Genomic DNA, 24,682 nt, shown 5'->3' with positions numbered 1-24,682 from the left:
TTGGTGTACATACATAATTAGTTAGGTAGATAACTACGTATGTAACTACGTTGCTCCGTAGTAAAGTGTGAGCTGATACGTATATAGAAGTCCCGAGAACGTCTTGTTCTTTTCTTTTTTCATGCATCCATCCATGGATCGATCAGCGTGTGAAAACTCATGTACAAACTTGACCAGACCCTTTTTCAAGTGGAAAGAACCTTAGGTAGGGACGAAAAAAATGGCCAACGAAAGAACCCCCTCCGAATACACAGTAGGCTGGATATGCGCCCTGCCCCTAGAAATGGCCGCCGCAAAGGCCATGCTCGACGAAATTCACCCCAAACTGCCGCAACCGCAAGCATCCAACGACCAAAATTCTTATTGCCTAGGTTCCATAAACGGACACAACATCGCGATTGCGTGCCTGCCATCCGGTGTTCATGGTACCACCTCTGCGGCGACCGTTGCGTCGAGCATGCTGCATACTTTCCCCTCGATTAGGTTTGGGCTCATGGTTGGTATTGGTGGTGGTGTGCCTGATAGGCATGGTGATAGGGATAATGAGCCGATTCGGTTGGGGGATGTTGTCGTTAGTAAACCGACCAATAGTTCCGGGGGTGTACTACAGTACGATCTGGGGAAGAGTCTGGGGAATGGCTTATTTGAGCGCACTGGATCGCTGAATAAACCGCCTCAGGTTCTCCTGACCGCTGTATCGGAGTTGCAGGCTGATCATTTGATGGGTCTTACACAAATCCCTACTTTGTTGTCTCAAATTACGCAAAAGTATCCTTCCATGCAGACGTTTTCGTATCCTGGCCAGGGGTTGGATGAGTTGTTTGAGCCGGGTTATGAGCACGTTTCGACCGTGGAGGCTTCATGTCAGAACTGTGATAAACAGCGCCTGGTCGCCAGGCCAGATCGCAAAACCACAGAACCCCGCGTGCATTATGGAATCATTGCGTCCGGCAACCAGCTTATTAGAGATGCGAAGATGCGCGATATCCTCGCGCAGGAAGATCCGGGGATTCTATGCTTTGAGATGGAGGCAGCGGGTCTAATGGATCAGTTCCCGTGCCTGGTCATACGCGGTATAAGCGATTATACGGACTCACACAAGTCGGAGGTATGGCAGCCCTATGCAGCATCCGTGGCAGCTGCGTACGCAAAGGAGTTGCTGTCCGTCATTTCGGCAAGGCAGATCTGGAAAGCGACTCCTGCCCAGGAGGCGATTTCCACACAGCAACAACAACAACAACAACCTCAAGCGCAACAGAATCCTTTGCTTCAGTTAGCGGGGTTGAGTCTTCTGGGTTCGAGTACCCCATTACACGAAGCTATATCAAGGGGTCAGAAGGACGTCGTAAAATCGCTGCTCGAAGAGGGGGTACCTAATATCAATGCTCAAGATAGTAGAGGGTATACACCGCTACATAGGGCAATTGAGCAGGACGATTTAGAATCTGCAAAAGCCCTCCTTGAGAAAGGCGCTTCAACCTCACAGTCAAACGTCATGGTACAGCCCGTGCTAAAATTCGCCGTTGCCCTAGGGAGCGAAGAGATGGTACGGCTGCTGCTAGATAATGGAGCGCATGTCGATGAGAGAGATGCGATAGGTTACACGCCCCTGGTCTCCGCAGCAGCCACAGGGAACGAGAAACTCCTCAAGCTTTTGATTGAGCGAGGAGCGGACCTGAACGCGAGAGGGGCCACCAGGGGAATGACAGCGCTGCATCAAGCTGCGCAAACGGGACATGCGGGGATTGTGAGGATGTTGTTGAGAGCAGGAGCGAAACCTAATGTTCGGAATTTTAGTGGGAAGACGCCTTTGCAGATTGCTACGGGCCTACGGAAGGAGAATGTGAAGAAGGTGTTTGCTGAGGAGGGTGTTGCTCCATGTCACCTAGGTATGTGAATGCCGGGGAGTTAGTAAATATATTGGGGAGAAGCTCTGACCTAGTGGGAATATTGAGTATCATTAAGGATTGCAAAGGTCCTTTAATAATGGGATTCAAATATGCAAAAGGAATAATACATAGGATAAGGTATCTTTGAATGTATCCTAGGACATCAAACTGAAAACCTCGTAACAAAAATAGAAATGCAGTAACGAAGAACTGCGTGAGAAAAAGAGATCATTAATGACATCACTAAAAGCATATTAGTACTGTGCCGTATGAACAGAACAGAACAGAAGGGGGGGAAGGACTTTACCAAAAAATAATCGGCAACAGGCTTCTTCGCCGGCATTCCTCTAGTATCTTGCGCCGCCGCCTCAAAAACCCTGTACCGTCGACCAGGACCCAGAATATGTTTCCCCAGGTCACTGCGCAGTACTCCATTACTCCGTCCAATATCGCCGTTGGTCCGAGCGACTGTGCCACCGTTGCTGGCGTCTTCTCCAAGTTCCAGTATAGCAGCGACATTACCGCATCGGTAACAATAGTTCGGTGCTGACCAGACCGTAACAATGCCGCCATCGAACATCTCCTTGTAGCCCTCCATAACGAGCTGATGAGCGCGAGCAATGAGGGAGAGATCGTTTTTGTGGTTGAAGTGTTTGACAATGTCGCCTCCAAAAAGGAATCCAGCGCCTCGAGGGCTCAAGCCCCAGCCTTCGATTTCGTCGGGATCGGACCAGAGGAGATCGCACATGGCACCTTCATGAGGCACTTCTTGTTTTCGATCAATCAAACGGATCTTGTCAACGCTATCCACTAACGGTGACAGACCTCCGTGGACACACAATACTGCACCCGCCGTTGTGCCATAGCTTCCCGAGCTGCTGCCCGACGCTCCTGTACCGGCTGGCCCAGTCCTAGATGGCGTATTGCCAGGCGCCGCAGATATGTCTCTCGGAGGCGAAATATCTCTTGTGTCTGTCGATGCGTCTGACGATGATCGATACCGCGGTCGATAAGACATAGACGTAACCTCGCCATTAGCATTCAGCACCTCTGTCTCCAACTCGCCATCAATCTGTGAATTCTCAATGCGACTCGTCGGCTCAAGCTCCGAACTTGCGCCAAGAACCAAAGCACCTAGTGCCAGATAATCAAACACCTCGCAACAATACCGCCACACATTCGCACTCCCGTATTTGCGGATACATTCATCGTAAAAGCCGTAAACAGTCGTAATCTGTCTCGATTCGTGGTTTCCGCGTATCAGCGTAATGCGATCGGGGTATCGGACTTTTAAGCATAACAGAAGCAAGAACGATTCGAGCGAGTAGAAGCCTCTGTCTACGAAATCGCCCATGAAGAGGTAGTTTGTGTCGGGTACGTCGCCACCTACTCTGAAGAGTTCCATGAGGTCATGGAATTGTCCATGGATGTCACCGCATATTGTCACTGGCGCATCGACCGAGACTACGTTTCCTTCTTCGATGAGGAGCTCACGTGCCTTGTAACAGAGCTCGCGGACCTGGGCTTCGGGGATCGGTCGACAAGCTCTCAGTTGTGCGATGGCTCTGATCAGTCAGTATAGAACAAACTAACTCATTCATTTGGTTTGTGTACGTACTTATCCAAGTCGCTCATGATGTCGCTTGCTATTATTATAGTGTGCCGTCACTGCCAGAAGATGCGCGACTCACTCAAGCCGATTGAGCTCTGAGCAGCGAAAGTCCCCGCTACTAGCGCTCACAACCACCGCATGCCTTTTCTAACCAGCAGATAAGGCGGCTATTCTCCAAAAGAGATTAGAGGATAAAGATCAAATAGACCGTAACAACTGGAGTGATATTGCAGACTCAGTGTGGCGCGCAACTGTTCACGAATGCTTGATGTTGCTCTGCGACGGGGGCAGACCACCAATCGAGGCTGGCCCCGATAAGCCTAAATTTTGCCTAAATTTGATGGCAATCAACCTGCCCCACCCTCTCCGCGGTCGTCAAATCAGGTGATCTCAAAAGCCTCTGACAAAGTTAACGGAGACTACCGGATTCATCAACCAACACAGAACAGAATAGCTAGCTCCTCCAGCAATTCGGCACCATGCTCGCCAGCATATAGCTCAATCAAGTCAGAATGAATGGTATGGATCTCAATGGCATGGCAATTTCGACTCAATGGCTCCGCTAACAACCACCAGCACAATTGGCATAGCGGCATCACTCTACTACACCCAGCCCTCTTCCGGATACATGACGCTCATTCAATTCCTCTCATAAACCACTACAATGCCGCCAATTCTGCATCCGCGCTCGCGGTCAACGAGCTCTTTATTTGCTGCCACCATGGTCGCCTCCTTTGTCATCGTCGGCCTTCCTCATATATTTCCCTGTCCTGCTCCGCGCCGAACACTAGCCGATTCGCAAGTCGAGATGACGGCCGATGGCCAACAGATTATAAGACCGCGAAGGAGGAGGAAAACACCTGAAAGCCCCCAACAAGACGAATTACTACAACATACCAAAGAAGTTGCCGCAACGAAAGCGGTACCGCCACAATTTGCAGAGTCATCGGCCGACGAAGTAGCGACGTTCCTCCAGATGGAGGCTGAAGCAGAGTCACTTGCTCGAATTGGGCGAGAGTGTCCGGTCCCAAAACCGCGAGGCATTGTTGGCCAGCTGCTTGGGTTCTCGCATAATAATAATGATGATGATGATGATACGACGGACAATCGGCAACAATAATCGAAGCCGAATATAGCCGTTCATGAGAATGGCAGTTGAGAGCCCTGCGGCCAGCGAGGAAGGCACAGAATCATTAAAATAAAGAATAATATTCCTGACCAGTGTGTCATGGGGGTGTTTAAAATCGGCAACTGTCAACAGCTGATTGACATCGAATTGGGGTGACGAAGGCGCTTTGTATATTTGTGTATACCCACAGATTAGATATCTGTACAATAAATGATCTACAAGACAATACTTTCTCATAATTTCTCCCTAGTTCCCAGCTCAAATAATATTTAGCAATTGATGCTGTTTTCTCGGTCATGCTATTTAACGGCTGTAAACGGCGCTAACCAGCCAGCATATTCCGCGGATAGCCATCAAGACAACAAATCCAGATCTTGTCTCGTCTCATACGTCACATCAGTTCAAGGACAACGAGCAAGCAATTCGAAACAATGGCGATCTCAAATACAATCGTCAATATACTAACCAAACCCAAGTATTCGCTATGGATTGCGCCATTGCTCGTTTTGGTAGATGCAGTGCTCTCTGCACTCATCATCAAAAAGGTGTCCTGTACGTCAACACTTCCCGTCTTTTCTTGTTTCTTCAGGATACAGACTTACAGACTCGACAGACACGGAAATCGACTGGACAACCTACATGCAACAAATTGCCCTCTACCAAGCCGGCGAACGTGACTATACTGCCATCAAGGGTGACACCGGCCCTCTCGTGTACCCCGCCAGCCACGTCTATATCTACTCGTTTCTGTACGAATTGACAAACAAGGGCCAAGACATTGAGCTGGGGCAATACATCTTCGCCGGAATTTACATTGCCACCTTGATCGTTGTACTGTCTTGCTACATCAAAGCCGGTGCGCCGCCATACCTACTTCCGTTGCTGGTGCTATCCAAACGACTACACAGCATCTATATGCTGAGATTGTTCAATGATGGAATTGCGACGTTGGCTATGTGGGTGGCTATTTTCTTCTTTCAGCGACGACAATTGACTGTTGCGACTACGGTATGGTCTTTGGGAGTAGGAGTTAAAATGTCTTTGTTGTTGCTTGCTCCAGGTGTGGCTATTGTAATAGCTTTGTCAGGGGGGATTTGGGCTGCTGTACCGCTTGCGCTTAATGCGGTTTTGACGCAGGTAAGCTAACACATGGTCTGGGGTATATTATTTTCTCGTACTAACTTCACAGGTACTGCTTGGCATACCATTCCTGCAAGAAAACGCCATTGGCTATGTATCACGCGCATTCGAGCTAACCAGGCAATTTCTCCATGTATGGACGGTCAACTGGCGATTCATAGACGAGGAAGTCTTTAACTCGTCCGTCTTCGCCCTCAACCTTCTCGTTCTGCACGTGGTCCTCATTCTCGCTTTCCTTGCTACCCGCTGGATCCGTCCATCGGGCGAAGAGATCAATATATTCGCCCAAACGTTCCTCGAGGGTCGTTCGACAAAATCCCCCCTATCCAGCAAATATATCACTACCACAATCCTCTCGTCAATGGTGATCGGAATGCTGTGCGCAAGGTCGCTGCACTATCAATTCTATGCGTATCTTGCCTGGACCACACCGTTCTTGCTGTGGCAAGCAAACTTTCATCCCGTGCTGGTATATACAGTCTGGGCGGTGCAGGAGTGGGGATGGAATGTGTTTCCTAGCACTAATGCCAGCTCGGCCGCTGTCGTTGGCTGTTTGGCTGTTCAGGTTGTGATGTTGTTGGCGAACGACAATTTTTCTCAAGGTCCGTTGGATGAGAAGGCGACGGCAGAGCAGCAAAAGACAAAATGATGCACGTTTGGATTTTTATGGGGATTCCTGACCCTGTCTTTGGTCGTTATAAGCATGAAATATAGATTGTGTAATTTATTCGTCGTCTTCCTCGTCAGATGAAGGCATCTTGCCGACTCGCGATTCTTCTTCATCCTCCGAGTCCGAGGGCAGATACGACTGCTTGACAAACTCTTTTGGCCTGTAGAACGTAGATAAATCAGTAAAAAGAGATTCGTATGTAAGGAAGGAAGGACAAACCAGAAAGCAGCTTTGCGCCATGCCTTCTCACCCCGCACGACATTCACAATCTCCCCCGCAAGCTTATTTTCGCGATCATCAAGCGCATTCGTATCGACGACAACGAAGGAACCCCTCTTCATCCAAATGGTAGATCTGAATCGGGCGGGAAGCTCGACCAGGGCGGTTTGTTTGGAAGGCCATTCGATCGAGTACAGGTTGTTTCCTGTTGCTTTGATGATTCGAGCGAGTTGGTGCCCCTCGGGCAGTGTTGCGGGTGGGTAGAGGCCTTCTTCTGCTGTTGCGAGGAGCTTGCGTTTGGGAGGAGCCATGTTGAATATTGGAGAGTTGACTTATTCTGAAAGACTCGAATGGCTCAAATCTCGTTGTTGATTTGTCGTTGAGGGTTTTTTTTCCTTTTTGTTATTTTTAACTCCGATGGTTTAGCTTTTTTCTTTGCGGCTTGAAGCTTATTGAACAGGACCCACTTTATTGAGTTGTTGCCTTAATACTGCCTGATTGCGGCCACTGCCTTTTTTGGGCATATCCCGTTGGCTCTGTAGTCTCTACACATCGCTTATTCTTTCTCTTAAGATGGTCAATCGACCTACAAGAGCCCCAAGAGGAAATCTATTCCTCGACACAAGCGGTGTGCCATGATGTGATGTCCTGACAGGCTGACACACGAATGACAGCCAACAGGGAGTCACGATCGGTCAAGTCTCCGAACCACAGCAGCGTGCTACTACTAGTCAGGAAATATTCCGCAAAGGGCTATCGTCTTTCATTAATAATGGCATAGAATTCGTATTCTACTTAAGATCGAGCTTCGCTCAAAGGCTCTCCAAGAGCTCTTGAGCATTCTAGCGACGCTATTATATGGTTATCCATACCCGAAGCGTAACGTAAAGCGTCATCATGGCGTCCCATTTCGCTGCCTTTCTCGAAGTCGAAAGCTCTCCTCGCATCGCACGTCCAGCTGCTGTTCTTCGTTATGATGATCAAATATCCATAGCTACTTCCCGCAACCATGAATTGGTAGAGCTGCAGCCAAGTAGCTCGATTGTTCAGAGACTCGGGCCTTTCGCATCACCCTCAAGCCTTGATACAGCAACACCGCCAGATCTCGAAAGCCTCTCTTCAAAACCTGGGTCACCCAGCAGCGAACCTGGTGTACCAGAATCACAGCTAGTTTCAACGGATATAGTGCCGAGCATCAATAACCCAGCAAGGAACAAATGGCGCATTGTCAGTGCTTGCTGCATGCTCTTATCCAACGGTATGAGTGACAGTGCCCCTGGTGCTCTGATTCCATACATGGAACCGGACTTCCATATCGGCTATGCTATTGTATCGCTCATCTTCATTGCCAATGCTGCGGGCTTCATTCTCGCCGCTCCTTTAACACACTGGCTCGAAAGTCGATTTGGTCGTTCCAGAACCGTCATGATCTGTCAAGTGCCTGTATTCGCTGGTTATTTGGTTATTTTGTGCAAGGCACCGTTTCCGGCAGTCGTAGTCAGCTTTTTCCTGATTGGACTCGGTGTTGCAGTCAACCTTGCCCTGAGTAATGTCTTTATAGCTAATTTGGCGAACGCTACTGAGCTGCTAGGAATCAATCATGGGTTTTACGGGGTCGGAGGAACTATAGCTCCTCTGATCGCAACGGCCCTGGCATCGAATGGAGTGCATTGGACGTTCTTCTATATCATTAATGTGACATTGTCCGCTTTTAACCTCATTTTTGCAGGATGGGCATTCCGGGGTTATGAGACAGATATGCCTGTTCAGGCACAGGCTGGACAGAACCAAAATATCGACGGGCCTGCGAAAAAGAATCCGATCTGGAGAGCAGTCAAGACGAAAGCCACGCTATTGGGCGCGCTGTTCATTTTCGCATATCAAGGAGCAGAGGTTTCAATCTCTGGTTGGATTGTTTCCTTCTTGATTAATTATCGAAATGGGGACCCAGCCCACGTGGGATATGTCAGTGCTGGTTTCTGGGCAGGCATTACCGTGGGCCGTTTCGTCCTGTCCTATCCAGCGAGGCGACTCGGGGAAAGGCTTGCAGTGTTCTTCCTTGTGGCTGGTGCAATCGCCTTCCAGATCATGTGTTGGCTCATCCCAAACATCATTGGAGAAGCCGTCACCGTTGCCATTATCGGTTTACTACTAGGTCCAGTTTACCCCTGTGCAACCGTTGTTTTGAATAGACTCCTGCCCAGAGATGTTCAAACAACTTCTCTGGGATTCGTCAGCGCTATGGGGAGCAGTGGAGGGGCCGTTGCCCCGTTTGTCACTGGTATACTCGCTCAGGGCCTTGGAACTGTGGTCTTGCATCCTATTTGTTTGGTGTTGTATGGCGCGATGATCCTCGCGTGGTTTCTCTTGCCTCGGACTTTGAGACGTGAGGACTAAGTGATAGCACCGGGTTCTGTCAATAGTATTGGTCTTCAATATGTCTTGTTTATGCGCCGAGGGACTATATGGTAGGTGGCTCTGGTATGTAGTAGTTAGAAGCAGCGGTCACCACCAACCTCGCGCTCGTTATGGGCAAGGATATCCCTCCTCGATACGACATAGAACGGCTTCACTAAATGCGAGAATGCTGGTGATCACTGATGATTCTATCTCCCCGGTGCACTACATGTATAACTTGATGACTCCTCAAATATCCATTTTCGAGACTTCTCGAGTAGGAACCGATCGTAAAGCATTCTATCTTCGCATCTAAAGAGTGTATACGTAAGTTCTGGGAAAGATCTACATAGACCAGATCTTAAGTATCCCCATAAAGTGTATCAAGAATTCGCCGGCGGCATGTGCATCCTTCAACCCCTGGAAACGAGCATCCATAGACAATCCAGTGGCAGAAACGCGTCGACCTCAGCCACATCGAAAGATTCCGGGTCTCGTATTGAAATTCCTAACCGCCCTCATGAGGAATCAAGATTGGTAGGACGAAAGAAAGAGTAATGGGCCGGTGTACTCTATAATGATTCGTGAAGAAGACAGAGTATAGTAGGGTGGCCACCTTAGCCGACTTCCCTGCGGTACTTTGGAACCGCGGCTCCCGTCCCAGTGTTTCCTGCCCTGACCTGACTGATGTGCGATGGTCAGACGCTCTTGCCTGTTTCTTCTCCTTTTCTCTTCTCTATCATAACGACTCCCCCCCCCTTTCTCTCCTAGAACCCCCCAACACACTCTCGGATTGTGGTGTATACACACAACATTGTGTCTGGACTGCCGTCGCCAATCATCCACCCTCTGAGACAGGCTCTATCATTGGCCAACCCAAAGCGCTAGCCTGACAAGTGACGACTCCTCCACCCCTCCGCCCCTCCAACCCTCCACGACTCGACAACTTGACGTCTCGTACCGAAAGTGAAACCACTAGCCATATACCACACGGTCGATCACATCCTCGTTGCTCTGCTCTCTTGTGTCTCATGCTCTTCAGCGCAATCTTTTATTGATGACCTAATGCCATATACACACTGCGACGTGATTAGCACTAGCGAGGTCCGATAAACGTCAACCCCATACCGGTACTGTCAGTAAGGCCCGACCTGGCATTATTTGTTTTCGTTTTTCTTCGCTTTTCTAGACTACACCGAGCCCACTGCACGCGACCTCATTTTGGACTGCGAATGATGAGGCTTGCTGGAATTGCTGTTGAGAACGACAGTCACAATACGAATTTATTTGTGCATTTTGAAAGATGATAAGAGGCCTAACGTTTGATTTTATAGTTATCGCATTTTGACCCAACGAGTCACCACCACATTATCGCTACTGCATTCGCCCTCATCGCCTCGATTCGGAGCGGCGGTGGCTGTGCTTCCGTTGACCCTTTTCCCTGCAGGACGTCCAGAGACCTGTGGAAGATCTTCAAAATCAGGATCGACTTCCGTGCGGCTTCAACAATAACGGCAGTCCCCTGATATAAATCAGCAAACTTTTTTTCGAGCAGCACCCACCAAACATAACCAACATGGCTGACGACGAGCTTATCGCCTCGGTCTACCACAAGATCGAGCGAGAAAAAGCCCTCATAGCTGCCGCAATGAACCTGAGACAATCCACCGATAATCAAACTGTACAGCGACAAGCTGACGGGCAGATCCGTGATGGCCGCAGGAACATTGCATATTTGGAAGAAAAGCTTAGGGAGTTGCAATATCGCAAAGATGGCGCTGCGACATCCGGAGCGCCTCAGCTACCGCCATTGGGAGCTGGTGGTGAACAACGCCGGAACGGGGGTGGATACGATGCTCCTGCGCCCCCTCCAAAGGATCCCAGACCAGGCTACCCGGGCGATACAGGTGATTACGGAGACCCAGGTCCTGGAGGATATAGCCAAGGGGGCACTGGCATGATGCCCTCTCGTGCCCCATTTTCCGATCCTCGACCTGATGCTGCCATTCCGAAAGGGCGGCCAAATTACAGCAAACTCGGTATGCGATTTGGCATATAAGATGTTGTTTCACTAATATACTAACGTTGTTACAGATCTGATTAAATATGACACACCTTACCTCGGTCCAAAGATTCAACTGATGTTATCGCAACTCGAATTCAAACTCAGCGTAGAGAAACAATATAAAGCGGGTATCGAAAAGATGGTCCGTCTTTATCAAGATGAAGGTGACCGAAAAAGCCGAGCCGATGCTGAGGGTCGTCGCATTGAGAGCAATCAAAAGATTCAATTGCTGAAGCAGGCTTTGAAGAGATATGAAGACTTGCACATCGATATTGACAGCTCGGCCGATAACGCAGATGGTATGCATATACACTATCAAATTTGGGCCATCTTGCTAATGTGAAGAGCAGACGACAGTATCAATGCCCCCAATATGCGCAAACCTCTGACTGGTCACTTAACGTTACGGATACATTCAGTTCAAGACGTAGACCATGCCGCAACCTCTCGATTTTCTCGAGGCCCTGAGACTTTCGTCGTCATCAAGGTTGAAGATGCCATCAAAGCACGCACCAAAGCCTCTCGAACCGATAGGTGGACAGACGAAACTTTCAATATCGATATCGACAAGGCAAATGAGCTTGAACTCACAGTCTATGACAAGTCCGGAGACAGGCCAATTCCCATCGGCATGCTCTGGATGCGCATATCAGATATCGCCGAGGAAATGCGACGGAAGAAGATCGAGACAGACCTGGCCTCGAACGGCTGGGTTTCTGCAGATAAAATGAGCCAAGGAGCATCGGGACGCCCGAATCCAAATGCGCCGTTGAGCCCTACAGGCGGACAACGCCCAGGCGGCCAATCTCAGCAACCCGGAGGTGCAACTGGTGGCGCAAGCGCCGGAAATGCTGTTCTGATAGACTCGTGGTTCGCATTGGAGCCTGTGGGTAGAATCCATATGCAAGTCAGCTTTGGTAAGTTAATAACCCATGTTTCGATTGATAAACTTCGTCTAACTCGATGCAGCCAAACAATTGAAGGATCGCCGGCCATTCGATATTGGTCTGAATCGGCAAGGTGCGGTTCGTCAGAGGAAAGAAGAAGTCCACGAGAAACAAGGACACAAATTCGTTACTCAGCAATTCTACAACATTATGCGTTGTGCGCTCTGTGGAGAGTTCCTCAAGTATGCCGCTGGGATGCAGTGCGAGGATTGTAAATACACTTGCCATCGCAAGTGCTACCCGAAAGTCGTCACAAAGTGTATCAGCAAAGCCAACTACGAGACTGATCCCGATGAAGAAAAAATCAACCATCGCATCCCGCATCGTTTCGAAAACTTTGCCAATATTTCGGCGAATTGGTGCTGTCATTGTGGTTCTCTTCTGCCTTTTGGTCGGAAAAATGCCAAGAAGTGCACAGGTATATACTATCTAAACATCTTGTTGACTCAATTTATATACTAATAGCGTAACAGAATGTGCCCTTACTTGCCATACTTCTTGCGCCCATTTGGTTCCGGACTTTTGTGGCATGTCTATGGAGACCGCGAATGAGATTATAAAAGCTCAGGTTCAGATGAAGAATCTCAACATGAACAAAACCTCGCCAGTTGGCTTATCAAACCGCAACCTACGGGACAATGCTCCTGCTCCTTTGGTTCCCATGAAGCCCTCGGATTACGGAAGACCGCCATCTTCACAAGCCGTCAGTGCTGCTACTACTTCTTATCCAACTCCTCAGTCACCTACTACCTCGTCCAGGCAAAATCTTCCTCCTAGGACATCGTCCATTGAAGCTCAGAAAGCCGCAGAGGCCGCAATCAGTGGGATGCGGCCAACATCTCAGCCAAGCCAAGGTTTGTGTTTGCATCGTTATCAAAGCCACCCGTATACTAACAAGTGGCAGACCCTCGACTTGCACAGTCACAACAACCTCCTATTCGTCCTTACAATCCAGCGGCATATGGCGAGGTCATGAGACAAGAGCCTCCCGCAGGTCCCATGCCTGGTCAGAAAATCTCACCTTATCAAGCAGCGCCTCAGCCTCAACAGATTCCACCACCTCAGCCCCAAGTTGTACTTCAACCTCAGGCTTCAGTCCCGGTTGTAGCCCAGCAACCACCACCCTCAAAAGAACCGTCAGGACGGGGTCCAAGAATCGGACTCGATCACTTCAATTTCCTTGCCGTTCTCGGAAAGGGTAATTTCGGTAAAGTCATGCTTGCCGAGACGAAGACAACCAAGAAACTTTATGCTATTAAGGTTCTGAAGAAAGAATTCATTATTGAGAACGATGAAGTCGAAAGTATGAAATCGGAGAAACGGGTTCTTCTTATTGCCAACAAGGAAAGACACCCCTTTTTGTTGACCCTGAACGCTTGCTTCCAAACAGAAACGCGTGTGTACTTTGTCATGGAGTATATCAGCGGTGGTGATTTGATGTTGCACATTCAGAGAGGCCAATTTGGTCTAAAGAGAGCACAATTTTATGCTGCTGAAGTTTGTCTAGCGTTGAAATATCTCCACGAAAACGGTGTCATTTACCGTGATTTGAAGCTCGACAACATTCTGTTGACTTTGGATGGTCATATCAAGATTGCCGATTATGGTCTATGTAAGGAGAATATGTGGTATGGAAGCACTACCAGTACATTTTGTGGTACACCAGAGTTCATGGCTCCTGAGGTAAGTGGCTCTTACATCTGAGCGTTGATAATCATGACTAACTCGAGCATAGATTCTTCTTGATAAGAAATATGGACGAGCTGTTGACTGGTGGGCATTTGGTGTGCTGATCTACCAGATGTTGCTTCAACAGTCTCCTTTCCGTGGTGAAGATGAAGACGAAATCTACGACGCTATCCTTGCGGATGAGCCTCTCTATCCCATTCATATGCCACGTGATTCTGTTTCTATCCTTCAAAAGCTCCTCACCCGCGAGCCCGAACTTCGACTTGGATCAGGTCCCACTGATGCGCAAGAGATCATGTCGCATGCATTCTTCCGAAATATCAACTGGGACGATGTTTATCACAAACGAATCCCTCCACCATTCATGCCGACAATCACCAGCGCCACCGATACGAGCAACTTCGACCAGGAGTTCACCAGTGTCACTCCTGTCCTTACTCCAGTTCAGTCTGGTAAGTTATCTTCTGCTTTTATAATCATACATTTATTAACAAAGCATGCAGTTCTTTCGCAAGCTATGCAAGAAGAGTTCCGGGGATTCTCATATACCGCAGACTTTGCGTAATGTTTTTTACTCCATGATGATTGATATACTCAAAGGCGCTGCGATGTTGCATTTGCCCATTTGGGTCGCTTTATTTTTCTAGCCTGTACGAAGAAGAGGTTTACTTTTTTTCCTGCTCTCGTTTTTTTTTTCTCTATCAGGTACTGGTTTGTCTTGAAATATACGCCACATTTTGACGTTTACAATGGATGTATGTTTTCTCGAAAAGAGGTTTAGATCACGTTTTAATATATTCCTTTCTTCCACCCCAAAGGTGTTTCTATGTACAGCCTATCTCCTGAACTGGTTACTAGTTTCAATTCAATAATTCACCTCGCAACTTCTCAACAGCACTCTTCAACTCCTTCGGCGGTACAGTCCAATCCTCATCCTTGACTAATTCAGACTGAGTAGTCATAAACAACGAATCAGAAACAGCTATCCGAATCTGTGCGCCATGCTGATTAGTCTCATCTCATTTTAAAAACAAAAAAACGGGGGTAGGGCTAAATACCTTTGGATAAGGATGCAACAGCATTGCCGTAAGCTTTTTTAGAATGTCTGTCCTCAACTCGGGTGCCCGTGAAAGGGATGCGTAGACCTTGATGGCGCCCTCCAGGCGAGGGATGTTGGATGATTTGAAATGCGCTTTTTGCGTGAGGAGGAAGAGTTTTTTGAGACTTTCATTCAGACTTGAAGTTAGCCAAATGGTTTTTTTTTTTTTTTTTTTTTTTTTTTTTTTTTTTGTTTTGATAGAAAAAGAGGGTATTCGGGGTGGGGGGGTGCATACCAGGCTTTATTCGCCTGAACAGCTGCTTCGGAGATATACATATCCACCAAAAACGCTGAAATCTCCAATGCCGGGACGGCGTATCGATCATCAACTAAATTCGTCTCGAGGATTGATATAATATCTTCAATGAGTTTGTTGGCCCATTCATACTTCTTCTCGTCACTGGGTTGGCTCTCGATGAAATCGATTAGTGCGAAACGAGAGGATTGGATCAGACCCTCTGTTCCGGCGCTGGCGGAGGTAATCAGACCCTGCACAAGTGGGCGGCGGAGGGTGTCAATTTGGAGGAGTTGGAGGAGTTGGTGGAAGTAGTTGAAGGAGGAGACTTGACTGAAGTGTTCGAATTGTCTGTTTCGGTTCAAGTTAGTAAATCGTGTCAGAGTATGGTTTTTAGTGTTGATTACCTTTCCATAGGTGGTAGATGAGAAGCATGTTTCCAGTACTGCTGCAAACAGGTCCATGCTTGGAATCGCACTTTGTCTAGTTTCTCGGCTGCTAGTCGACAGAGACATCCAATGAATCGATCGATGTATACAGCGGCTTCGTTTGGCGTGTTACTGGCTTTGGTCTGGTCTAGAACGATTTGGACAGCTTGGGTCGCTTCGATTCTAATAAAGGATCCGATATCTCCTCGTCGATCTGTCGTATAATCGGTGAGGAATTCGACAATATGGTCTGCTAGGTAGTCCGAAATCTCTGGTTTGACCGTTAGCATCTGACCATCATGATGAAAAGAAGACAATTATAAACGCACGAATATTAGGCAAAACACCACTCGCTAAACACTGTACAGCAGAAACTCTCTTCTCAATAAACTCCTCGTCCTTGGTACAATGAATCAATTCCTTGATAATAAACGAGCGAATATTGCTACTGTCAGGCAATCGATGAAACACAGCACCCAAGGCAGAGATTTGACCACGCCCGCTTGCGGATTTCCAGCTTGCTTGAATATTGCTGAACCAGCCGTATACTGTTTCTTCCTGTTTCCCCGAGGGGAGGATACGGAATAGCTGTGATGCGGCTGCGGAGGAAGAGTTGATTGCGACGTCTTCGCCGCGGGATACGCAAAGTAATAGAAACTCCAGAGCTTTCTCGAGCAGAGGTTCAGGAACACTTTCTTCGAGTGAAAATTTACCTACGGCACGCGCAAGAGATGTGATGAGACATGATGCTGCCTCGGCGGTGAGTTCGGGTCGTGCAGTCTGCTGCGTGAGATCATCCTTTGTTGGGCCATGTGATGAATTGAATATCTCCCATAGTTGCAGTACCATCTCCTTCACGGTTGCTGCGTCTTTATGTTCTGGGTCAGATTGGTACTGAGAAGTGAAAGCATCCACAACAGCTGCATAAGCCAAGAGACAGCCGTGGCGGGTTTCCACATCAGTCGGTGCAATAGTCAATAGACGCGAGTTCAAGCGCTTGAGGACGGTGTGAATAGATTTGAAAGAGTCTTGTTTGCACAGTTCACCGATCGCCGTCGCTGCGGTACGACGAGATTCTGCATCCGATGACCCGATTCCTCGCCAAAAAAGTAAGGAGTTAACAAGAGGGCTCCAGTACGCACTATCAATCAGCGCAGCGCCATGTGCAACTACAATCATGGCTTTTGAGCGTCGTGCTACGGCATGGTAATCCACGACTTGCACCAGAGGAATACCTTCAAGGATGGTATCAGGATGACGGCCGATCAGCTCTTGCAGGGCAGCAGAGGCACCACGGCGAATATTTCCCGATGGATCTACACAAGCAGCGCAGACCAGCTCCACAGCCAGCATCTGTAGGATGGTAGGTTCTTCTTGTTCTGTGGGTGCCTTGACGGTACCAGTGCTTAGAGACAGCAATTCCTTGGTGGTATATTTGCGTGAAACGGCCCATATACCAAAGCAAGATGCATCGCGTACACCGGTTCCGACGGAACTACCAGTAGCGGATCTTTGTTCGAAATCCAGGCCTGAAACGAGCGCTTGTAGGATTTCGGGTAATTGGCGAGGCGGAGGAGCTCTTCTGAACAGCAGATGGGCGAGTGTGAGGATTAAACCCTGCCAGCGGTGTGGATCAACGGCACTCAGATTACGTTTCAAGCTTTTCATGTCCATATTCTGGGCTGCGAATGCAGTAACAAGGCCGCCGTCGTTCTTTTGGTATAGGATGTCTTCATTCAGTGAGCTGGTCACCGCATCTACAACATCAGCACTCATATCCACATCCAACTTCAGTGCTACCACAGCAAGAGCTTTGCTTGCGGCAAATCTGACAGGCATATCTTTGTCCGCCAGTGTTACCAAAAAGAAATCAATCGATTCCTCCAATATGAATGACACTTTATCCTCTGGCACGTGCGGGTCGCCTTTTTCCGCTAAAGTCAAGGCTAGTGTTGCAGAAGTCCTTAGAATCTTGACAAGCATCTTTCGTGCTGAAGCGGAAGACCTGATGTTTGTACAGATTGCCGAATCTCCTTGCGCTATGAGAAGTGTCTTATCGAACAGTTGCGTGACCAATGGAGCGAGATCCTCTACCTGTCCGGAAACCCCCAGTCTCGCGAGAAATGACAGAACACCTATGCACGTATACACGGGTGGGAGTGTCTTGCTTTCAGCGGGCGGTTGAATGACAGAAAAAGCCCAACCAGTAAGAATATGTAAAAGACCAAGTCGTTGCATATCCGGCCGCAGAACTAGTCTAGCGAGAAGTAGTGTTGCTGCTTCTCTCTCTTTTCCGGCTGTGACAACATAGCGAACAGCAATGGAGATGATAGCCTTGGCAAGTCGTGGTGTATTGGGTGGAATTGACTCCAAGATTTTCGTATCATCGTACGGTATCGGGATGTCATCAGATGATATAGATGCTAGGTCGAAAGGAGCGAGCAGCAGGTGAGAAAGCCAGAGTAGCATGATATAGCGTTCCTCCCATATGAGTGGTTGTATAATGATTCCGGTTGTCGCCGGTCTAGGTTCTGCATCAGACACTATAGAGTCCCATTCGATGAAAACACGAAGCATCAGGTCTAGATATTTGGGCTCGTTGTTCAAGAAACGGCTGATAACCTTGACGCCGCGTACCTTGCAAAGGGTGTATAATAGTCTGCATATTGATCTCGGCAGAGGAACAATCTGTGTTTGGGAAGGAGCCCTTCCTTTAGTTGACCCATAAAACGGACGATACTTTGTCAGATAGACCAGAAAAGCATCAACCAGCTGAGACAGAAAAGGCTGCAGCTTGGAATCGAGCAACTGAGGCCATTCTTGAAATCTTTCCAGCTGTTTTTACAATCAATAAGTGCTAGAGTGGGAATATCGGTTATCGCGGGGATTTACTTACCACTTCAATCAGCCGACTTGCTTTTGGTACCTGCGACCATCTATGCACGGTCTTTTGAGACTGTCCATGGGTTGTATTTTGCTTCCACAGAAGCGGGGTCAATTTGTCCTCGAATTCCTTCAGTAATTCCCCAGATGCGCGCTGAAATTTGATATCTCTATCATCTGGTGCATCCATTTGCGTTATTTTCGTTGAATTTTTGACCGTTTTACGCTGGTCAGTGGCTCTCGTTAGAGAGTAGAAATGGATCTCTAAGAGCGATATCGATATATATATATTGTCAATATAAACAGCCCAGACTCGATAGGGGATAATGCATCGACTGGTGCCACGTGATTGGTCGGTGACAAAGAGTTCATATTATCCAGAATGGGATGACAACAAGACGCAGACAATATATATCACTTCATAGTAAGATTTTTTCCAGAAAAAAAAAAGCATCGAAAAATTATCATTATCACTGGTCGAGAAAGAAAGAAGTGACTTAGCAAAAAATGCAAAAAGAAATACTGCTTTGCATCATCCGTGAATCGAACACGGGCCTCATCGATGGCAACGATGAATTCTACCACTAGACCAATGATGCTTGTTGATATCTCTTGTAATAAAGTTTGGTGTAATAAAGTCCTTTCTAACAATATTAAATACTTTCGGCGGAATCACCTCAATACTCCGCAATTTCTCAGTCAGCACAGTATCCCAAACTCAAGAGCTTTTAGAATCACAACTGCTGGAGAGACTCGCAACTTTCTACGAACATCATGGCAGCTGTAGCTGCATCAAGCTCCGGGAATCCTCCCAATCCTACGTATGTCTCAATTCCCCCCCCCCCCCCCCAACTGAATCCTCCCAGCTAATTTGACTCTGTAGGGTTTATGTGAGTTCCGGAGCGCTGCGAATTACGGTGCTTGATTCTAACGGTCTCTTGTTCAGGTCCACAATTTAGAAGAGCGCGTCAAAATCGATGATTTGAAAGAAGCCCTTACCGAAATTTTCTCCGAATACGGCACTATTCTCGAGATTGTCGCAAAGAAGAATTTAAAGGCAAAGGGGCAGGCTTTCATCGTGTTCGATAATGTTGAGTCCGCACAGCGAGCCATCGAGGAGGTCAACGGGTTCGACTTGCTCGGCAAACCTATGTCTCTCGACTTTGCGAAAACTAGAAGCGATGCTACGGTTCTGAGGGAAGGTGGTTCAGATGAGTTGGAAGTTCACAAGAGGAAGAGGTTGGCTGAGAAAGGTTGGTCTTGTCCAAGCACTATCCTATTTCCCCTAAAAGTTATGTTGCTGACAATATACTGTCTGTTTAGAGCGAAAACAAGCCCAAGAAGCTCTCGAAGCACAGAAGAAATTGAAGCGCCCCGCCGGAGTACCTGTACCAGCGGAAGCCGGAAGACCAGCAAAGGCAGCTCGTGGCACTGGCCTCAAGCCTACCACTGGAGCAGCCACTGCAGTTGTCCCAGACGAATACCTACCTCCAAACAAGATCCTCTTCTTACGAGAATTGCCAGAAGATGCCGACGCTGATATGCTTACAAGTATATTTGGTCGTTTCGAGGGTTTCCGTGAAGTGCGTCTAGTGCCAGGCCGCAAGGGTATTGCTTTCGTCGAATATGAAAATGAAACGGGGGCTATCAGTGCGAAAGAAGCGACATCTGGTATGCCGATGGGACCCAATGCAAAGCCTATTCGTGTGACATACCAGAGACAATGAGGTTATTTCGTGCATGATTTCAAGTTTGCGTGGCGTTTTTGGTTTAGTTTATAGGAAGGCATCTTTTATTTTTGCTGAGGAATACTTAGTGTGACGGTGAATATGTGCCCTGAATATGATGAATACAAACTCGGTGAATGATCAAAACAAAGAACAACCTAGTCAAGCGCCATGAATGTGAACGGATAAAAAAATTAGTTACACCGGCTTGGAATGGGTCCATTAAAAGATAATATCCACGTCCTCCTGTCCGAGAACATCGGTTGGCTCTGGCTCTTCCTCCACCTCCACTGTAACAGGAACACCCTTCGCCTCTTCGGCTTTCAACTTCTCTTCTTCTTGTTGTCGTTTTGCAAGGATCTCAGCATCTTGGGCAGCTATGTCTCTTTGCTTCTTATTTGAGACTTTCTTGAGTCGGTAGAATTCTTCTCGATCTAGTTCGTCGAGTTCCGAGTTGATATCTATATCTAGTTAGTCATATTGCAGATAAGAACATGTAGAATCAACCGACATTTAATAGTGTTTTCCGTACGCGGAATGATAACGTGCTCGCTACTACATGTTAGGCCAATATCCAGGATGAATGCCCAATGATTTGTTGGAAGTGTCTTACATAGCATTTACTGGACAAATCATTAGCACTTCGCTACACTTTCTTGATGGGAATTGTATATACCTCTCCTATTCACCACTTTGATGACCTCATCCAAAATGACAAATGCAGTCTGTTGTAAATTTAGCACTCGAAGCGATGCAAGGTTAGTCTAGAACACCTACTTGTAAGCTCGCAAGCTCGACAAGAGTCTCTACTGCCCGCGCATATGTCTCTCGTGATCGCTGTACTTGTTGTCCTCCCTTTCCAAGACCAGTCAAGCCAAAGTCGTTTGTAGTCTCTGAGATAACACTCTCAAACTGTGGAAGTAGGACACCGGATACGTTCTCTTGCTTTGTTCGGACGCGGAAGCGTGCTGATTTCACCGACTCTTGGATCTGGAAGCCAATATCTCCGCCGACTGCATATGTAACCTCGGCTAGGGAGAAAGCTGCAATCTGCATGACACGTCCCATTTTCCTCTTTGCCTCATCAATTCGTCTTGTGATCTCTATGTCCGATTAGCGATAATGCGGGGAGGTGTAATTAGCTTGAGCCTGAGGCCATACCGCGAAAGCGTCTGTCGACAAACATAGGTCAATAGTTGTCATAACAGAATAAACAAAGGGGTTCCAGTACTTAGTCAATGCTTCACTCTTTCTCTTTAGCAAACTGTGACCTATTTCTGCACCCTTGAGCTTGCTCTTCATCAACCCCAGTGTCTGGCGGGTCGGAAAGACAGCTTCGCGACCCTGTTGAAATCAGCATTTAAGTTCAAAACTTATGGTAAAATAAGCATACTCACCACTGCGCCAGACATGATTGCGAATCAATCGGATATATCTTTCTTAGTTGGTCAACGACTAAGTTGATATTGTGCTGTCCGTATGATGACGGCGATGGAATGGAGTGATATGCGGAAGCTCGGGCCCCTGTCCTGCTATTGGACGCATGTGCCAGGCATCATTAAGGCGCCAAGGCCGGAGTGATGCTCAAATTCATCACGTGACCTCTGATCTCTCACGTCAAGAATTACAGAAGCTGCCCGATACAAGAAGTTTGAGAAATCAACTCCGTCCAAACCTCGTCCGCCTCCCGCTACATCGATCGCGTTGCGGTCTTTTCTGTGAGCCTGGCAAACATGCCAGGGGCCTTATTGCCTCCTAGATCGCAGCGACATCACGCACAGATGGAGCGAACGTCAGCAGCAGAGCCAGACCTCTACCTCATCGTGAGTATCTTTGTGTTGGTCGTATCCAGAAACAGACTAACGAAGTGTTTTCCAGTCGAGTGAGGATACTATCTATGAGCAGGATCTGCTGCGGGATCCCGGCAGTATCAAGCCATGGCTGTCTTACATCGAGTACAAGCGCCAGAATGGGACGCTTTACGAGCAGTCTTTTGTAGGTATTGTCCCGGTCAAATTGGTCCTCATTGCTAACTTATGATATAGATCATGGAGCGCGCCTGCAAACAACTTCCGCGATCTTACAAACTGTGGAAGATGGTAAGTCTTTGATGGTCCTTTCCGGCGATGAGGTCAGGGTATATTAACTCTTTCGCCAGTATTTAGAATTCAGAATCAACCATCTCCGTGGACGCAATTCTGCCATACATCGTGCTGAATATCAGAAAGTGAATGCGCTATTTGAACGAGCCCTTGTGCTACTCAACAAGATGCCTCGGATCTGGGAGATGTTCCTCTCTTTCCTGCTGAAGCAACCACTGGTTACATACACTCGTCGCTCATTTGATCGTGCGCTTCGAGCACTCCCTATAACCCAGCACGGCCGTATTTGGAAACTGTACAAGTCATTTGCCAACTCTGTCTCTGGGTTTACCGCGGTCCAAATATGGCGGAGATACATGCAGGTTCGTCCCGAGAATGCGGAAGACTACATCGAACTGCTCGTGGACTTGGGATATTACACATCTGCTATCAAGAAGTACATGGAAATTCTCGACAACTCGAATTTCCAGTCAAAGAAGGGCAAGAGCCATTTCCAACTATGGAGCGAGATGGTTGAGCTTCTGGTGAACAAGGCTAAACACATTGACACCACAGCCAACGGGGGAATTAACGTTGAATCTATCATTCGGAGCGGTATTTCTCGATTCTCTGATCAACGTGGTAGACTATGGGTCGGCCTGGCGACGTATTGGATCACGAAAGGCAACTTTGAGAAAGCCAGAGATATCTTTGAAGAAGGAATAACAAGCGTCATGACAGTACGGGACTTCACCATGATATTCGATTCTTATGTCGAGTTTGAGGAGTCAATCATCGGAACACTCATGAGTCAAGCAGAAACTCGGTCGAAAAAAGGCAAGGTCGATGAGGATGCAGATTTTGACCTAGATCTGCGCATGTTGCGATTCGAACAGTTAATGGATAGACGCCCATTCCTTGTCAACGATGTTCTCCTCCGACAAAACCCGAACAACGTTGTGGAATGGGAGAAGCGAGTCGCACTGTGGGGAAACAATGTCAGCGAAGTCGTCAGTACGTACACCGCTGCTATTGCAGCTATCAACCCCAAGAAGGCACATGGAAAGTTCCACGAACTGTGGGTGAATTACGCCAAATTCTATGAGAATGGAGGAAATATTAATACTGCACGAATCATCTTCGACAAGGCTGTGAAAGTACCCTTCAAAACAGTAGCAGAGTTGGCGGAGACGTGGTGTGAATGGGCCGAGATGGAATTGCGTAATGAAAACTTCGATCAGGCTGTTGCTATCATGGCCAAGGCGACTCAGGCACCCAAGCGGTCGACGGTGGACTATTTTGACGAGACTCTATCGCCCCAACAACGTGTACACAAGAGCTGGAAGCTTTGGAGTTTCTACGTGGACCTTGTTGAGAGTGTTGGTACCCTTGACGAGACCAGGAAGATCTACGACAGGATCTTCGAGCTTCGAATTGCGACCCCACAGACCGTTGTCAACTACGCCAATCTTTTGGAAGAAAACAAGTATTTCGAAGAGTCTTACAAGGTTTACGAGCGTGGATTGGACTTGTTCAGCTACCCCGTGGCATTCGAGCTTTGGAATTTGTACCTGACGAAAGCGGTGGACCGGAAAGTCAGTGTTGAGCGACTCCGTGATCTTTTCGAGCAAGCACTGGATGGCTGTCCTCCTAAATTCGCCAAGGTATTGTACTTGATGTATGGCAACCTGGAAGAAGAGCGTGGACTTGCTAGACACGCTATGCGTATCTATGAACGTGCCACACGCGCAGTGTCAGACGAGGACCGACTCGAAATGTTCAACTTCTACATTACAAAGTCCGCGTCCAACTTTGGTCTTACATCAACTCGCCCAATCTACGAACGTGCCATCGCCGCTCTACCGGACCACGAAGCGAAGGATATGTGTTTGAAGTTTGCTGAGATGGAACGCCGACTTGGTGAAATCGACCGAGCCCGTGCTATTTACGGCCATGCCTCCCAGTTCTGTGATCCGCGTACCAACGCTGGCTTCTGGCAGAAATGGGAAGCATTCGAAGTGCAGCACGGTAACGAGGATACGTTCAAAGAAATGTTACGAATCAAGCGAAGTGTTCAAGCTCAATACAAGTAAGTCTACATCTCCCCGCCTTTCTGTTTACTTATCATACTAATCAAAAATTACAGCACCGATGTCAACTTCATCGCCTCCCAGGCCATCGCACGCAGCCAACAACAGCGCGCACAAAACGGAGAAACAGACGCCAAGGACGAAGAAAATGACCAAGAACGCGCAGATACAATGGCAGCATTGGAACGTCAAGCTCGTGCTCCCGTCGGCTTCGTTGCTGCTAGCACCGGACCTGAAGGCGGTAACCGGCCTTCAGCAGCTGCGACTACCGCGCCACCTGCGAATGTCAATCCGGATGCTATTGATATCAATGATGAGGACATGGAAGATTAGTCGAGCTATTCTTCATGCTCTTGGAACAAGGATCACCGGTCAACTTTTT

At 47.9% G+C, this 24,682-nt stretch overlaps 11 protein-coding genes and 1 non-coding gene across 12 annotated transcripts; 7 read left to right on the top strand and 5 right to left on the bottom strand.

Annotated features, from left to right (window-relative positions):
* Nucleotides 1-220: 220 nt before the first annotated feature.
* EYB26_001577 (uncharacterized protein) lies at nucleotides 221-1,897 on the top strand (the record flags this gene model as incomplete). Its single annotated transcript, XM_054260886.1, has 1 exon — nucleotides 221-1,897. The coding sequence occupies one exon, from the start codon at nucleotides 221-223 to the stop codon at nucleotides 1,895-1,897; it is 1,677 nt and encodes a 558-aa protein (XP_054116861.1).
* Nucleotides 1,898-2,129: 232 nt separating this feature from the next.
* Nucleotides 2,130-3,524, bottom strand: EYB26_001576 (uncharacterized protein; the record flags this gene model as incomplete). The annotated part of the gene is made up of 3 exons (XM_054260885.1): nucleotides 2,130-2,132; nucleotides 2,197-3,454; nucleotides 3,508-3,524. 3 exons carry the CDS (start codon nucleotides 3,522-3,524, stop codon nucleotides 2,130-2,132), a joined length of 1,278 nt encoding a protein of 425 aa, XP_054116860.1.
* A 698-nt stretch (nucleotides 3,525-4,222) lies between these two features.
* On the top strand, nucleotides 4,223-4,621 carry EYB26_001575 (uncharacterized protein; the record flags this gene model as incomplete). The annotated part of the gene is made up of 1 exon (XM_054260884.1): nucleotides 4,223-4,621. One exon carries the CDS (start codon nucleotides 4,223-4,225, stop codon nucleotides 4,619-4,621), a length of 399 nt encoding a protein of 132 aa, XP_054116859.1.
* Nucleotides 4,622-5,061: 440 nt separating this feature from the next.
* On the top strand, nucleotides 5,062-6,419 carry EYB26_001574 (uncharacterized protein; the record flags this gene model as incomplete). The annotated part of the gene is made up of 3 exons (XM_054260883.1): nucleotides 5,062-5,182; nucleotides 5,244-5,767; nucleotides 5,820-6,419. 3 exons carry the CDS (start codon nucleotides 5,062-5,064, stop codon nucleotides 6,417-6,419), a joined length of 1,245 nt encoding a protein of 414 aa, XP_054116858.1.
* Nucleotides 6,420-6,494: 75 nt separating this feature from the next.
* EYB26_001573 (uncharacterized protein) lies at nucleotides 6,495-6,970 on the bottom strand (the record flags this gene model as incomplete). Its single annotated transcript, XM_054260882.1, has 2 exons — nucleotides 6,495-6,600; nucleotides 6,660-6,970. The coding sequence occupies 2 exons, from the start codon at nucleotides 6,968-6,970 to the stop codon at nucleotides 6,495-6,497; spliced, it is 417 nt and encodes a 138-aa protein (XP_054116857.1).
* A 586-nt stretch (nucleotides 6,971-7,556) lies between these two features.
* Nucleotides 7,557-9,056, top strand: EYB26_001572 (uncharacterized protein; the record flags this gene model as incomplete). Its single annotated transcript, XM_054260881.1, has 1 exon — nucleotides 7,557-9,056. One exon carries the CDS (start codon nucleotides 7,557-7,559, stop codon nucleotides 9,054-9,056), a length of 1,500 nt encoding a protein of 499 aa, XP_054116856.1.
* Nucleotides 9,057-10,632: 1,576 nt separating this feature from the next.
* Nucleotides 10,633-14,322, top strand: EYB26_001571 (uncharacterized protein; the record flags this gene model as incomplete). The annotated part of the gene is made up of 8 exons (XM_054260880.1): nucleotides 10,633-11,095; nucleotides 11,151-11,420; nucleotides 11,472-12,038; nucleotides 12,091-12,486; nucleotides 12,542-12,922; nucleotides 12,973-13,751; nucleotides 13,804-14,209; nucleotides 14,261-14,322. 8 exons carry the CDS (start codon nucleotides 10,633-10,635, stop codon nucleotides 14,320-14,322), a joined length of 3,324 nt encoding a protein of 1,107 aa, XP_054116855.1.
* A 295-nt stretch (nucleotides 14,323-14,617) lies between these two features.
* Nucleotides 14,618-18,592, bottom strand: EYB26_001570 (uncharacterized protein; the record flags this gene model as incomplete). The annotated part of the gene is made up of 6 exons (XM_054260879.1): nucleotides 14,618-14,749; nucleotides 14,816-14,981; nucleotides 15,092-15,442; nucleotides 15,499-15,790; nucleotides 15,849-18,354; nucleotides 18,416-18,592. The coding sequence occupies 6 exons, from the start codon at nucleotides 18,590-18,592 to the stop codon at nucleotides 14,618-14,620; spliced, it is 3,624 nt and encodes a 1,207-aa protein (XP_054116854.1).
* A 338-nt stretch (nucleotides 18,593-18,930) lies between these two features.
* EYB26_001569 lies at nucleotides 18,931-19,001 on the bottom strand. The gene has a single exon. It is a non-coding gene; the product is annotated as a tRNA-Gly (tRNA).
* A 175-nt stretch (nucleotides 19,002-19,176) lies between these two features.
* EYB26_001568 (uncharacterized protein) lies at nucleotides 19,177-20,129 on the top strand (the record flags this gene model as incomplete). The annotated part of the gene is made up of 4 exons (XM_054260878.1): nucleotides 19,177-19,223; nucleotides 19,286-19,292; nucleotides 19,349-19,655; nucleotides 19,726-20,129. The coding sequence occupies 4 exons, from the start codon at nucleotides 19,177-19,179 to the stop codon at nucleotides 20,127-20,129; spliced, it is 765 nt and encodes a 254-aa protein (XP_054116853.1).
* A 222-nt stretch (nucleotides 20,130-20,351) lies between these two features.
* Nucleotides 20,352-21,541, bottom strand: EYB26_001567 (uncharacterized protein; the record flags this gene model as incomplete). The annotated part of the gene is made up of 8 exons (XM_054260877.1): nucleotides 20,352-20,590; nucleotides 20,641-20,681; nucleotides 20,743-20,752; nucleotides 20,806-20,854; nucleotides 20,907-21,232; nucleotides 21,291-21,301; nucleotides 21,361-21,473; nucleotides 21,527-21,541. 8 exons carry the CDS (start codon nucleotides 21,539-21,541, stop codon nucleotides 20,352-20,354), a joined length of 804 nt encoding a protein of 267 aa, XP_054116852.1.
* Nucleotides 21,542-21,862: 321 nt separating this feature from the next.
* On the top strand, nucleotides 21,863-24,633 carry EYB26_001566 (uncharacterized protein; the record flags this gene model as incomplete). Its single annotated transcript, XM_054260876.1, has 5 exons — nucleotides 21,863-21,952; nucleotides 22,008-22,124; nucleotides 22,175-22,228; nucleotides 22,288-24,299; nucleotides 24,357-24,633. The coding sequence occupies 5 exons, from the start codon at nucleotides 21,863-21,865 to the stop codon at nucleotides 24,631-24,633; spliced, it is 2,550 nt and encodes an 849-aa protein (XP_054116851.1).
* Between the last annotated feature and the right edge of the window lie 49 nt (nucleotides 24,634-24,682).

This window comes from Talaromyces marneffei, chromosome 1 (genome assembly GCF_009556855.1).
Source record: "Talaromyces marneffei chromosome 1, complete sequence".
Classification (NCBI taxonomy): domain Eukaryota; kingdom Fungi; phylum Ascomycota; class Eurotiomycetes; order Eurotiales; family Trichocomaceae; genus Talaromyces; species Talaromyces marneffei.
Note: the sequence above shows the minus strand (reverse complement) of the source record. Positions and strands in the feature narration are given on the sequence as shown.